General features: G+C 42.9%; 1 protein-coding gene across 1 annotated transcript in view; it reads right to left on the bottom strand.

Moving 5' to 3' along the window:
* Positions 1 to 2,188: 2,188 nt before the first annotated feature.
* LOC115127868 (NLR family CARD domain-containing protein 3-like) overlaps positions 2,189 to 12,511 on the bottom strand; it is a 30,486-nt gene continuing 20,163 nt past the window's right edge. Inside the window, exons 9-12 of the mRNA XM_065015389.1 lie at positions 12,237 to 12,410; positions 3,993 to 4,166; positions 3,731 to 3,777; positions 2,189 to 3,322 (exon numbers count right to left, since the gene is read on the bottom strand). Of these exons, the coding sequence (XP_064871461.1) occupies positions 2,790 to 3,322; positions 3,731 to 3,777; positions 3,993 to 4,166; positions 12,237 to 12,410 (928 nt within the window). The 3' untranslated portion in view covers positions 2,189 to 2,789. The remainder of the gene's footprint in view (positions 3,323 to 3,730; positions 3,778 to 3,992; positions 4,167 to 12,236; positions 12,411 to 12,511) is intronic.

Here is a 12,511-nt window from a genome sequence, read left to right as displayed (position 1 = left end):
GTGTGTGTGTCCAGAGTGTGTGTGTGTCCAGAGTGTGTGTGTGTGTGTCCAGTGTGTGTGTGTGTCCAGAGTGTGTGTGTGTGTGTCCAGAATGTGTGTGTCCTGAGTGTGTGTGTCCAGTGTGTGTGTGTGTGTGTGTCCAGTGTGTGTGTGTGTGTCCAGAGTGTGTGTGTGTCCAGTGTGTGTGTGTTGTGTGTGTGTGTGTTTGTGTGTGTGTGTTTGTCCAGTGTGTGTTGTCCAGTGTGTGTGTGTCCAGTGTGTGTGTGTCCTGTGTGTGTGTGTGTTTGTCCAGTGTGTGTGTCCAGTGTGTGTGTTGTCCAGTGTGTGTGTGTCCAGTGTGTGTCCAGAGTGTGTGTGTGTCCAGTGTGTGTGTGTGTGTGTGTGTGTCCAGAGTGTGTGTGTGTCCAGTGTGTGTGTGTGTGTGTGTGTCCTGTGTGTGTGTGTGTGTGTGTCCTGTGTGTGTGTGTCCAGAGTGTGTGTGTGTGTGTGTCCAGAGTGTGTGTGTGTGTGTGTCCAGAGTATGTGTGTGTGTGTGTCCAGAGTGTGTGTGTGTGTGTCCAGAGTGTGTGTGTGTGTGTGTCCAGAGTATGTGTGTGTGTGTGTCCAGTGTGTGTGTGTGTGTGTGTCCAGTGTATGTGTGTGTGTGTGTCCAGTGTGTGTGTGTGTGTGTGTCCAGAGTGTGTGTGTGTGTGTGTCCAGAGTGTGTGTGTGTGTGTGTCCAGAGTATGTGTGTGTGTGTGTCCAGAGTGTGTGTGTGTGTGTGTCCAGAGTGTGTGTGTGTGTGTGTCCAGAGTATGTGTGTGTGTGTGTCCAGAGTATGTGTGTGTGTGTGTCCAGAGTATGTGTGTGTGTGTGTCCAGAGTATGTGTGTGTGTGTGTCCAGAGTATGTGTGTGTGTGTGTCCAGAGTATGTGTGTGTGTGTGTCCAGAGTATGTGTGTGTGTGTGTCCAGAGTATGTGTGTGTGTGTCCAGAGTATGTGTGTGTGTGTCCAGAGTATGTGTGTGTGTGTCCAGAGTATGTGTGTGTGTGTCCAGTATATGTGTGTGTGTCCAGAGTATGTGTGTGTGTGTGTCCAGAGTGTGTGTGTGTGTGTCCAGTGTGTGTGTGTGTGTGTCCAGTGTGTGTGTGTGTCCAGTGTGTGTGTGTGTGTCCAGTGTGTGTGTGTGTGTGTGTCCAGTGTGTGTGTGTGTGTGTGTGTGTGTGTGTGTGTCCAGAGTGTGTGTGTGTGTGTCCAGCGTGTGTGTGTGTGTGTGTGTGTGCCCAGAGTGTGTGTGTGTCCAGTGTGTGTGTGTGTGTGTGTGTGTGTGTGTGTGTGTGTGTGTGTGTGTGTTTGTCCAGTGTGTGTTTGTCCAGTGTGTGTGTATGTGTGTGTGTGTGTGTGTATTTGTCCAGTGTGTGTGTGTGTGTCCAGTGTTTGTCCAGTGTGTGTGTGTCCAGTGTGTGTCCAGTGTGTGTGTGTCCAGTGTGTGTGTGTGTGTCCAGTGTGTGTGTGTGTGTGTATTTGTCCAGTGTGTGTTTGTCCAGTGTGTGTGTGTCCAGAGTGTGTGTGTGTGTGTCCAGTGTGTGTGTGTGTGTGTTTGTCCAGAGTATGTGTGTGTGTGTGTGTCCAGTGTGTGTGTGTGTGTGTGTCCAGAGTGTGTGTGTGTGTGTGTGTCCAGAGTGTGTGTGTGTGTGTGTCCAGAGTGTGTGTGTGTGTGTGTCCAGTGTGTGTGTGTGTGTGTGTGTGTGTCCAGAGTATGTGTGTGTGTGTCCAGAGTATGTGTGTGTGTGTCCAGAGTATGTGTGTGTGTGTGTCCAGAGTATGTGTGTGTGTGTGTCCAGAGTATGTGTGTGTGTGTGTCCAGAGTATGTGTGTGTGTGTGTCCAGAGTATGTGTGTGTGTGTGTGTCCAGAGTATGTGTGTGTGTGTCCAGAGTGTGTGTGTGTGTCCAGAGTATGTGTGTGTGTGTCCAGAGTATGTGTGTGTCCAGAGTGTGTGTGTGTGTCCAGAGTGTGTGTGTGTGTCCAGAGTGTGTGTGTGTCCAGAGTGTGTGTGTCCAGAGTGTGTGTGTGTCCAGTGTGTGTGTGTGTCCAGTGTGTGTGTGTCCAGTGTGTGTGTGTGTGTGTCCAGTGTGTGTGTCCAGTGTGTGTGTGTGTGTCCTGTGTGTGTGTGTGTGTGTCCAGTGTGTGTGTGTGTGTCCTGTGTGTGTGTGTCCAGCGTATGTGTGTGTGTGTCCAGAGTATGTGTGTGTGTCCAGAGTGTGTGTGTGTCCAGAGTGTGTGTGTGTCCAGAGTGTGTGTGAGTGTGTGTGTGTCCAGAGTGTGTGTGTCCAGTGTGTGTGTGTGTGTCCAGTCTGTGTGTGTGTGTGTGTCCAGTGTGTGTGTGTGTGTCCAGTCTGTGTGTGTGTGTCTGTCTGTGTGTGTGTGTCCAGTGTGTGTGTGTGTGTGTGTGTGTGTGTCCAGTGTGTGTGTGTGTCCAGTGTGTGTGTGTGTCCAGAGTGTGTGTGTGTGCGTGTCCACTGTGTGTGTGTGTGTGTGTGTGTATTTGTCCAGTGTGTGTGTGTGTGTGTGTGTGTGTCCAGTGTGTGTGTGTGTGTCCAGTGTGTGTGTGTGTGTGTGTGTGTGTGTGTAGTGTGTGTGTGTGTCCAGTGTGTGTGTGTGTCCAGTGTGTGTGTGTCCAGAGTGTGTGTGTGTCCAGAGTGTGTGTGTGTCCTGTGTGTGTGTGTGTGTGTGTGACCACTGTGTGTGTGTGTTCAGAGTGTGTGTTTGTCCTGTGTGTGTGTGTGTGTGTGTAGGTGTGTCAAGTTATTATTTCAGGGACACTGAGGAGTCATCACCCCAAACCCTAAACCCTGGATAGAGGGGCTCAGTGAATGTGGAGGTGAATGTGATCAGGTGGGTCAGTGTGTCAGAGGAGGCTCTATAGAAGGACAGAGTGCTGGCTGGCCAGTCCAGATACACTCCTACTCTGTGGGAGCTGGAGGAGGGGACGTCTATGGTAGTGGGATTATTATTGTGCCAGGCAATGTAACTGTTGTCAGAGCAGTACAGACTCCAGGACTTGTCATTGTATCCAAGACAACAGTCCTTAACCCCTCCTCTCCTGTTGATTCCTTTATATGTCACTCCTATAACAGCCCCCATTCTCCCACTCCACTCTACCTCCCAGTAACAGCGCCCAGTCAGACCCTCTCTACACAGCACCTGTTCATAGTCCTCAAATCTCTCTGGGTGATCAGGATACGGCTGCTCCTCTCTCCTACATGTCACCTTTCTGTTCCCCTCAGACAGAGAGAGGAGTCTGTTTACTGTGTTTAGGTCCAGTGTGAGATCACAGACATCTGATGGATGAAACCAGACACAATATTAGAAATCATCATCATTCACATTAGAATGTTAACTCACTTTTCACTAATTCATTTAATGTAGATGTTTCTAGGTATCAAAATGAGAAGTTAAGGTAACATGAGACTTGTTGAATGATTATATGTTATACTGTATGGTAATATAAAACACACTTATTCCCATTAATTACACACACACACACACACACACACACACACACACACACACACACACACACACACAGTCAAAGCAACTCTTTGTAAACTTTGGTGTCCCTGATTTCTGCTTCTGTAGAACTACAGCTGATATTTAATATGACCAAGTCAGTAATGATGGTGGTCTTTGACTTTGACTTAACTTGAATTAAGACTTATTCTTAGTCAATTCTTTCAGTCAACACTCACATTTTCTAAGCCCAGGTGTCATTGTGTTCTCTCCACCATGTTCCACACTGTAGCGGTAAGCAAAAGAACAGACAGTCATTGAGGATACACCTGAACTCACACACACGCACACACACACACACACACACACACACAGTATGTGATTGTGTCAGTCATCATATAACTTTATCCAGTGTGTGAGTGGTGGTCAGAATGTTTGTCTTAACTAGCCTGATAAGTCAAACATGTCTGATATGAACATTGACATAAACCCTCTACATACTTGAGTTTCTCCAGTCTGCAGTGTGGATCCTCCAGTCCAGCAGAGAGCAGTCTGACTCCTGAGTCTCCTGGGTGATTGTAGCTCAGGTCCAGCTCTCTCAGGTGTGAGGGGTTTGACCTCAGAGCTGAGACCAGAGAAGCACAGCCTTCCTCTGTGACTAGACAGCCTGACAGCCTGCAAAGAGTCAAATCATATTAAAATCACACTGATATTCTTTGGTGGTGAAAATTGTGGCAATAGTGGAGAGGCAGTACATTTTTTCTAAATGTTCAGGTACATCAGTGTCCTGAAACCTGCCATATCTATTCATAAATGAATGTATCATTATTAAAATAACAAATTATCAAAGTATTACCTGAGGATAGAAAAATGTTTAGTACAAATATTATAGTAGACTGACCAGACCAGTTTAAAAGCAGTATCAGTCAAAAGACAGACAGTGAGGAATCAGATTTAGATTGTATTGAGTATACAGTCCACACATATCTATTTAGACAGTGAGGTATCAGATTTAGATTGTATTGAGTATACAGTCCACACCATATCTATTTAGACAGTGAGGTATCAGATTTAGATTGTATTGAGTATACAGTCCACACCATATCTATTTAGACAGTGAGGTATCAGATTTAGATTGTATTGAGTATACAGTCCACACCATATCTATTTAGACAGTGAGGTATCAGATTTAGATTGTATTGAGTATACAGTCCACACCATATCTATTTAGACAGTGAGGAATCAGATTTAGATTGTATTGAGTATACAGTCCACACCATATCTATTTAGACAGTTAAGCTAACATGTTAAATGTGTCTCTATACTCCAGCATTTTGGATTTGAGATCAAATGTTTCATATGAGGTGACAGTATATAATGTCACCATTTATTTGAGGATATTTTAATACATATATGTTTCAAAATTTAGAAAATGTATCGAGTCTATTTGAAGTCATAAGTATTCTCACCAATTCACTCATAGTGTATTAAAGTAACAATTAATTTGGTCCCATATTCATGGATCATAATGACTACATCAAGACTGTGATGCCATGATTGAGAATTGAATGAATCATGAATAATAGAGTGAGATAGTTGAGGCTACAACAAAACATGCTAACCTCTCACCATTACCAATAACAGGGGAGGTCAGCATTTATTCTGATCTTTGTGCCTCAGTAACTTTCTCATTCATCATCATTCACGATTATTTCATTGTTATTCATAATCATGGTAGCATCCACATGAATGTAGAAGTGTTCAGAAACATCTTCTATTCTTACTGACAATACAAGTGAAGTGACTCCAAAATGACAGGACATTATTCACCATTCAGTTTCTATGGTGATAAACACCCAAGACAAACTGCAAATTCATTCAACAAGTTAGTAGAATCACAAGCTTGATGTAATCACTGCAGGCATGGAATATGGGACCAAATACTAAACGTATGACTACTTTAATACACTATAATAACAGTAAAGCATCCTGAGACCATTCATGTGTGGTGTTGCTTCTCAGCCAAGGGAGTGGGATCACTCACAATTTTGCCTAAGAACACAGCCATGAATAAAGAATGGTACCAACATCAGTCAGGCAGGATGTGGCCCAGAAGTTAATTGACAGCATGCCATCAGTCAGGATGTGGCCCAGAAGTTAATTGACAACATGCCATCAGTCAGGATGTGGCCCAGATGTTAATTGACAGCATGCCATCAGTCAGGATGTGGCCCAGAAGTTAATTGACAGCATGCCATCAGTCAGGATGTGGCCCAGAAGTTAATTGACAGCATGCCATCAGTCAGGATGTGGCCCAGAAGTTAATTGACAGCATGCCATCAGTCAGGATGTGGCCCAGAAGTTAATTGACAGCATGCCATCAGTCAGGATGTGGCCCAGAAGGTAATTGACAGCATGCCAGGGTGGAGTGCAGAGGTCTTGGAAAAGAAGGGTCAACACTGCAAATATTGATTCTTTGCTTCAACTTCATGTTGTTATACACGCCGCACCAGGTATATCTCTCTGGTCACCCCCAAAACCAATTCTTTCTTTGGCCGCCTCTCCTTCCAGTTCTCTGCTGCCAATGACTGGAAACGAACTACAAAAATCTCTGAAACTGGAAACACTTATCTCCCTCACTAGCTTTAAGCACCAACTGTCAGAGCATCTTACAGATTACTGCACCTGTACATAGCCCACCTATAATTTAGCCCAAACAACTACCTCTTTCCCAACTGTATTTAATTTATTTATTTAGCTCCTTTGCACCCCATTATTTTTATTTCTACTTTGCACATTCTTCCATTGCAAAACTACCATTCCAGTGTTTTACTTGCTATATTGTATTTACTTTGCCACCATGGCCTTTCTTGCCTTTACCTTCCTTCTCACCTCATTTGCTCACATTGTATATAGACTTGTTTTTTTTTACTGTATTATTGACTGTATGTTTGTTTTACTCCATGTGTAACTCTGTGTCGTTGTATGTGTCGAACTGCTTTGCTTTATCTTGGCCAGGTCGCAATTGTAAATGAGAACTTGTTCTCAACTTGCTTACCTGGTTAAATAAAGGTGAAAAAAAAAAAAAAAAGTGGATCTGGTGAACAGTTATCACTTATTGACCAACTACAGGAATACTGACCTCAGAGTCTCCAGTTTACAGTGGGGATTCTCCAGTCCAGCAGAGAGCAGCTTCACTCCTGAATCCTTCAGGTCATTGTTACTCAGGTCCAGCTCTCTCAGGTGTGAGGGGTTTGAACTGAGAACTGAGGCCAACACTTTACAGGATGTGTCTGTGAGTTTACAGCCAGTGAGTCTGAAACACAGAAGACATACAAAGACAGACAGGTTGTATTAAAATGTTACCTTAATTTGAGCTTTCCCTGTTTACACTGTAACCTCTGCACGAAAAATGTGTTGGGTTTGACCACAGAGCAGAGACCAGAGAAGCACAGCCTTCCTCTGTGACTAGACAGCCTGACAGCCTGCAAAGAGTCAAATCATTTAAAAATCACACTGCTATTCTTGGTGAAAATAGTGGCAGAATATTTTCAGATATATCAGTGTCCTGAAACATGTCATATATTCATAAATGAATGCATCATTATTAGAAATGACAAATTATCCAAGTATTGCTTGTAGATAGAAACATGTATAGTACAAATATTTTAAAGACTGAACAGACAGGTTAAAAAGCAGTATCAGTCAAAACAGTCTGGAACGGTTCTCTTTAGTGAAGGAGAGTCGGACCAAAATGCAGCATGTAGATTGCATCCATAATTTAATAAACAAACGTTACAACAAATCAATACAAACACTACAAAACAATAAACGTAACTAAAACAAAACAGCCTATAACTTGTGTCAACTAACACAGCGACAGGAACAAAGACACTAAGGACAATCACCCACCAAAACACTGCAGAATATGGCTCACCATATGGTTACCAATCAGAGACAACGATAAACACCTGCCTCTGATTGAGAACCACTCACCATTACCAATAGACTTTGCTAGATCACCCCACTAGCTACAATCCCAATACACACCAAAACCCCAAGACAAAACACACCACAATACAAAAACCCCATGCCACACCCTGGCCTGACCAAACATGAAGATAAACACAAAATACTTAACCAGTAGACTACAACAAAACATGCTAACCTCTCACCATTACCAATAACAGAGGTTACAACAAAACATGCTAACCTCTCACCATTACCAATAACAGTGGTTACAACAAAACATGCTAACCTCTCACAGTTACCAATAACAGAGACTACAACAAAACATTCTAACCTCTCACCATTACCAATATCAGAGGTTACAACAAAACATGCTAACCTCTCACCACTACCAATTACAGAGGCTACAACAAAACATGCTAACCTCTCATCATTACCAATAACAGAGGCTGCAACAAAACATGCTAACCTCCACCATTACAAATAACAGAGGATACAACAAAACATGCTAACCTCTCACCATTACCAATATCAGAGGATACAACAAAACACGCTAACCTCTCACCATTACCAATAACAGAGGCCACAACAAAACATGCTAACCTCTCATCATTAGCAATAACAGAGGCTGCAACAAAACATGCTAACCTCCCACCATTACAAATAACAGAGGATACAACATAACATGCTAACCTCTCACCATTACCAATAACAGAGGATACAACAAAACATGCTAACCTCTCACCACTACCAATAACAGAGGCTACAACAAAACATACTAACCTCTCACCATTACCAATAACAGACTACAACAACACATGCTAACCTCTCACCATTACCAATAACAGACTACAACAAAACATGCTAACCTCTCACCACTACCAATAACAGAGGCTACAACAAAACATGCTAACCTCTCACCATTACCAATAACAGACTACAACAAAACATGCTAACCTCTCACCATTACCAATAACAGAGGCTACAACAAAACGTTCTAACCTCTCATAATTACCAATAACAGAGACTACAACAAAACATGCTAACCTCTCACCATTACCAATAACAGAGGCTACAACAACATGCTAACCTCTCACCATTACCAATAACAGAGGCAACAACAAAACATGCTAACCTCTCACCATTACCAATAACAGACTACAACAAAACATGCTAACCTCTCACCGATACCAATAACAGAGGCTACAACAAAACATGCTAAACTCTCACCATTACCAATAACAGAGGCTACAACAAAACATGCTAACCGCTCACCATTACCAAGATAAGGTGACATTCTGTACTGTCATCTAATATGAAACATTCTACCTCAAATCCAAAATGCTGGAGCAAAGCACCACATTAAACTGTAAGCTTCACTGTCCAAACACATATGGTGTGGACTATGTGTAACCTGGTAAACACATGTGGATCTGGTGAACAGTTATCACTTGTTGACCAACTACAGGAATACTGACCTCAGAGTCTCCAGTTTACAGTGGGGATTCCCCAGTCCAGCAGAGAGCAGCTTCACTCCTGAATGCTTCAGGTCATTGTTACTCAGGTCCAGCTCTCTCAGGTGTGAGGGGTTTGACCTCAGAGTTGAGACCAGAGAAGCACAGCCTTCCTCTGTGACTCCACAGCCTGACAGCCTGACAAAGAGATCATCATGACTTCACAAACACACTGTTGATTTAATGAGTAGAATGTACATGTAGAAGGACAATAAGCTTTAATTGTGATTGATATGTGAAAATTAACAGAATATCCAGTTAGTTAACCACAACACCCCTGTGGTGAAACAATTATTGCTGTGGAAGGTAATGAGCAACATATTGTGTCCAGTGTGTGTGTGTGTGTGTGTGTGTGTGTGTCCTGTTGGTGTCCTATGTGTGTCCAGTGTGTGTGTGTGTGTGTGTGTGTGTGTCCTGTTGGTGTCCTATGTGTGTCCAGTGTGAATGTTCAGTGAGTGCGTCTTGCCAGTGTGTCCAGTGTGTGTTAAGTGTGTGTTTAGTGAGTGTGTCTTGCCAGTGTGTCCAGTGTGTGTTAAGTGTGTGTTCAGTGAGTGTGTCTTGCCAGTGTGTCCAGTGTGTGTTAAGTGTGTGTTTAGTGAGTGTGTCTTGCCAGTGTGTCCAGTGTGTGTTAAGTGTGTGTTTAGTGAGTGTGTCTTGCCAGTGTGTCCAGTGTGTGCGTGTGTAAAGTATGCCAGTGTGTTTGAAAGGACACACACAATGGCCAAACACAATGGACACACACAGGACACACACACACACACACAGCATACAACTTTGTCCAGGTGGTCAGAATGTTTGTCTTAACCAGCCTGATAAGTCCAACATGTCTGATATGAACATTGACATAAACCCTCTACATACTTGAGTTTCTCCAGTCTGCAGTGTGGATCCTCCAGTCCAGCAGAGAGCAGTCTGACTCCTGAGTCTCCTGGGTGATTGTAGCTCAGGTCCAGCTCTCTCAGGTGTGAAGGGTTTGACCTCAGAGCTGAGACCAGAGAAGCACAGCCTTCCTCTGTGACTAGACAGCCTGACAGCCTGCAAAGAGATCATCATGACTTCATAAACACACTGTTGATTTAATGAGTAGAATGTACATGTAGAAGGACAATAAGCTTTAATTGTGATTGATATGTGAAAATTAACAGAATATCCAGTTAGTTAACCACAACACCCCTGTGGTGAAACAATTATTGCTGTGGAAGGTAATGAGCAAAATATTGTGTCCAGTGTGTGTGTGTGTCCTGTTGGTGTCCTATGTGTGTGTGTCCTGTTGGTGTCCTATGTGTGTCCAGTGTGTGTGTGTGTGTGTGTGTGTGTGTGTGTGTCCTGTTGGTGTCCTATGTGTGTCCAGTGTGAATGTTCAGTGAGTGTGTCTTGCCAGTGTGTCCAGTGTACCAATAACAGTGAGTGTGTCTTGCCAGTGTGTCCAGTGTGTGTTTGAAAGGACACACACAATGGACAGATACAGGACACACACTGGACACACACACACACAGCATATAACTTTGTCCAGGTGGTGGTCAGAATGTTTGTCTTAACCAGCCTGATAAGTCCAACATGTCTGATATGAAAATTGACTTAAACCCTCTACATACTTGAGTTTCTCCAGTCTGCAGTGTGGATCCTCCAGTCCAGCAGAGAGCAGTCTGACTCCTGAGTCTCCTGGGTGATTGTAGCTCAGGTCCAGCTCTCTCAGGTGTGAGGGGTTTGACCTCAGAGCTGAGACCAGAGAAGCACAGCCTTCCTCTGTGACTAGACAGCCTGACAGCCTGCAAAGAGAACATCATGTAATTGTGACTTTTTCAAATGAAATATAGAAACATGTATAGATCTGGTGAACAGTTATCACTTGTTGACCAACTACAGGAATACTGACCTCAGAGTCTCCAGTTTACAGTGGGGATTCCCCAGTCCAGCAGAGAGCAGCTTCACTCCTGAATCCTTCAGGTCATTGTTACTCAGGTCCAGCTCTCTCAGGTGTGAGGGGTTTGACCTCAGAGCTGAGACCAGAGAAGCACAGCCTTTCTCTGTGACTAGACAGCCTGACAGCCTGCAAAGAGTCAAATCATATTAAAATCACACTGATATTCTTTGGTGGGGAAAATAGTGGCAGTATATTTTTTCAACATATTCAGATATATCAGTGTCCTGAAACCTTCCATATCTATTCATAAATTAATGGTTTGGAAATCAAATGTTTCATATGAGGTGACATTAATGCATTCATAGTTTGTTTTGGATATATTTTGGGTTATGTTTTGTCGATTATTAACTGAATAGTGGATGATGACTGGAGAAATGTTCTTCATAAGTGAGTAGATAACATGTCTCTAACCTCTCACATTACCAATAACTAGATTCATCCAATAACAGAGGATGCCATGATTAAAAAAACAGATATTGAATGAATCATGATAATAATGAGTGAAATAACAGAGGCTACAACAAAACATGCTAACCTCTCACCATTACCAATAACAGAGGCTACAACAAAACATGCTAACCTCTCACCATTACCAATAACAGAGGCTACAACAAAACATGCTAACCTCTCACCATTACCAATAACAGAGGCTACAACAAAACATGCTAACCTCTCACCATTACCAATAACAGAGGCTACAACAAAACATGCTAACCTCTCACCATTACCAACAGAGGGGGTGTGATATTTGTGCCTCTGTAACTTTCTCATTCATCATCATTGACGATTCATTCCTGATTATTCATAATCATGGTAGCATCCACATGAATGTAGAAGTGTTCAGAAACATCTTCTATTCTTACTGACAATACAAGTGAAGTGACTCCAAAATGACAGGACATTATTCACCATTCAGTTTCTATTAGGAAAACATCTAAAACACAACCAAGACAAACTGCAAATTAATTCAACAAGTTAGTAGAATCACAAGCTTGATGTAATCACTACAGGCTTGGAATATGGGACCAAATACTAAACGTATGACTAAAATAATTTATCCAAAATACTATGACTTCTTCAAATGGGAGAACTAGATACATAAAGGGTTTTCATTTATAACATAAAATATATATGCATGAAAATACCTTTAAATAAAGGGTGACATTCTGTACTGTCTCCTAATATGAAACATTCTATCTCAAATTCAAAATGATGGAGCACCAAATTTAAAACTGTAAGCTTCACTGTCCAAACACATATGGTGTGGACTATGTGTGAGTAAACACATGTGGATCTGGTAACAGTTATCACATGTTGACCAACTACAGGAATACTGACCTCAGAGTCTCCAGTTTACAGTGGGGATTCCCCAGTCCAGCAGAGAGCAGCTTCACTCCTGAATCCTTCAGGTCATTGTTACTCAGATCCAGCTCTCTCAGGTGTGAGGGGTTTGACTCCAGAGCTGAGACCAGAGAAGCACAGCCTTCCTCTGTGACTCCACAGCCTGACAGCCTGACAAACAGATCATCATGACTTCACAAACACACTGTTAATTTAACACCAGTAGTGTAGAAGGACAATGGTGGATGCATTTGGTTTATTCTCTCAAACAA

The sequence above is a fragment of the Oncorhynchus nerka genome, unplaced genomic scaffold (genome assembly GCF_034236695.1).
Source record: "Oncorhynchus nerka isolate Pitt River unplaced genomic scaffold, Oner_Uvic_2.0 unplaced_scaffold_1465, whole genome shotgun sequence".
Taxonomy (NCBI): domain Eukaryota; kingdom Metazoa; phylum Chordata; class Actinopteri; order Salmoniformes; family Salmonidae; genus Oncorhynchus; species Oncorhynchus nerka.
The sequence above is the reverse complement of the archived record's forward strand: the minus strand, read 5'-3'. Positions and strand labels throughout refer to the sequence as shown.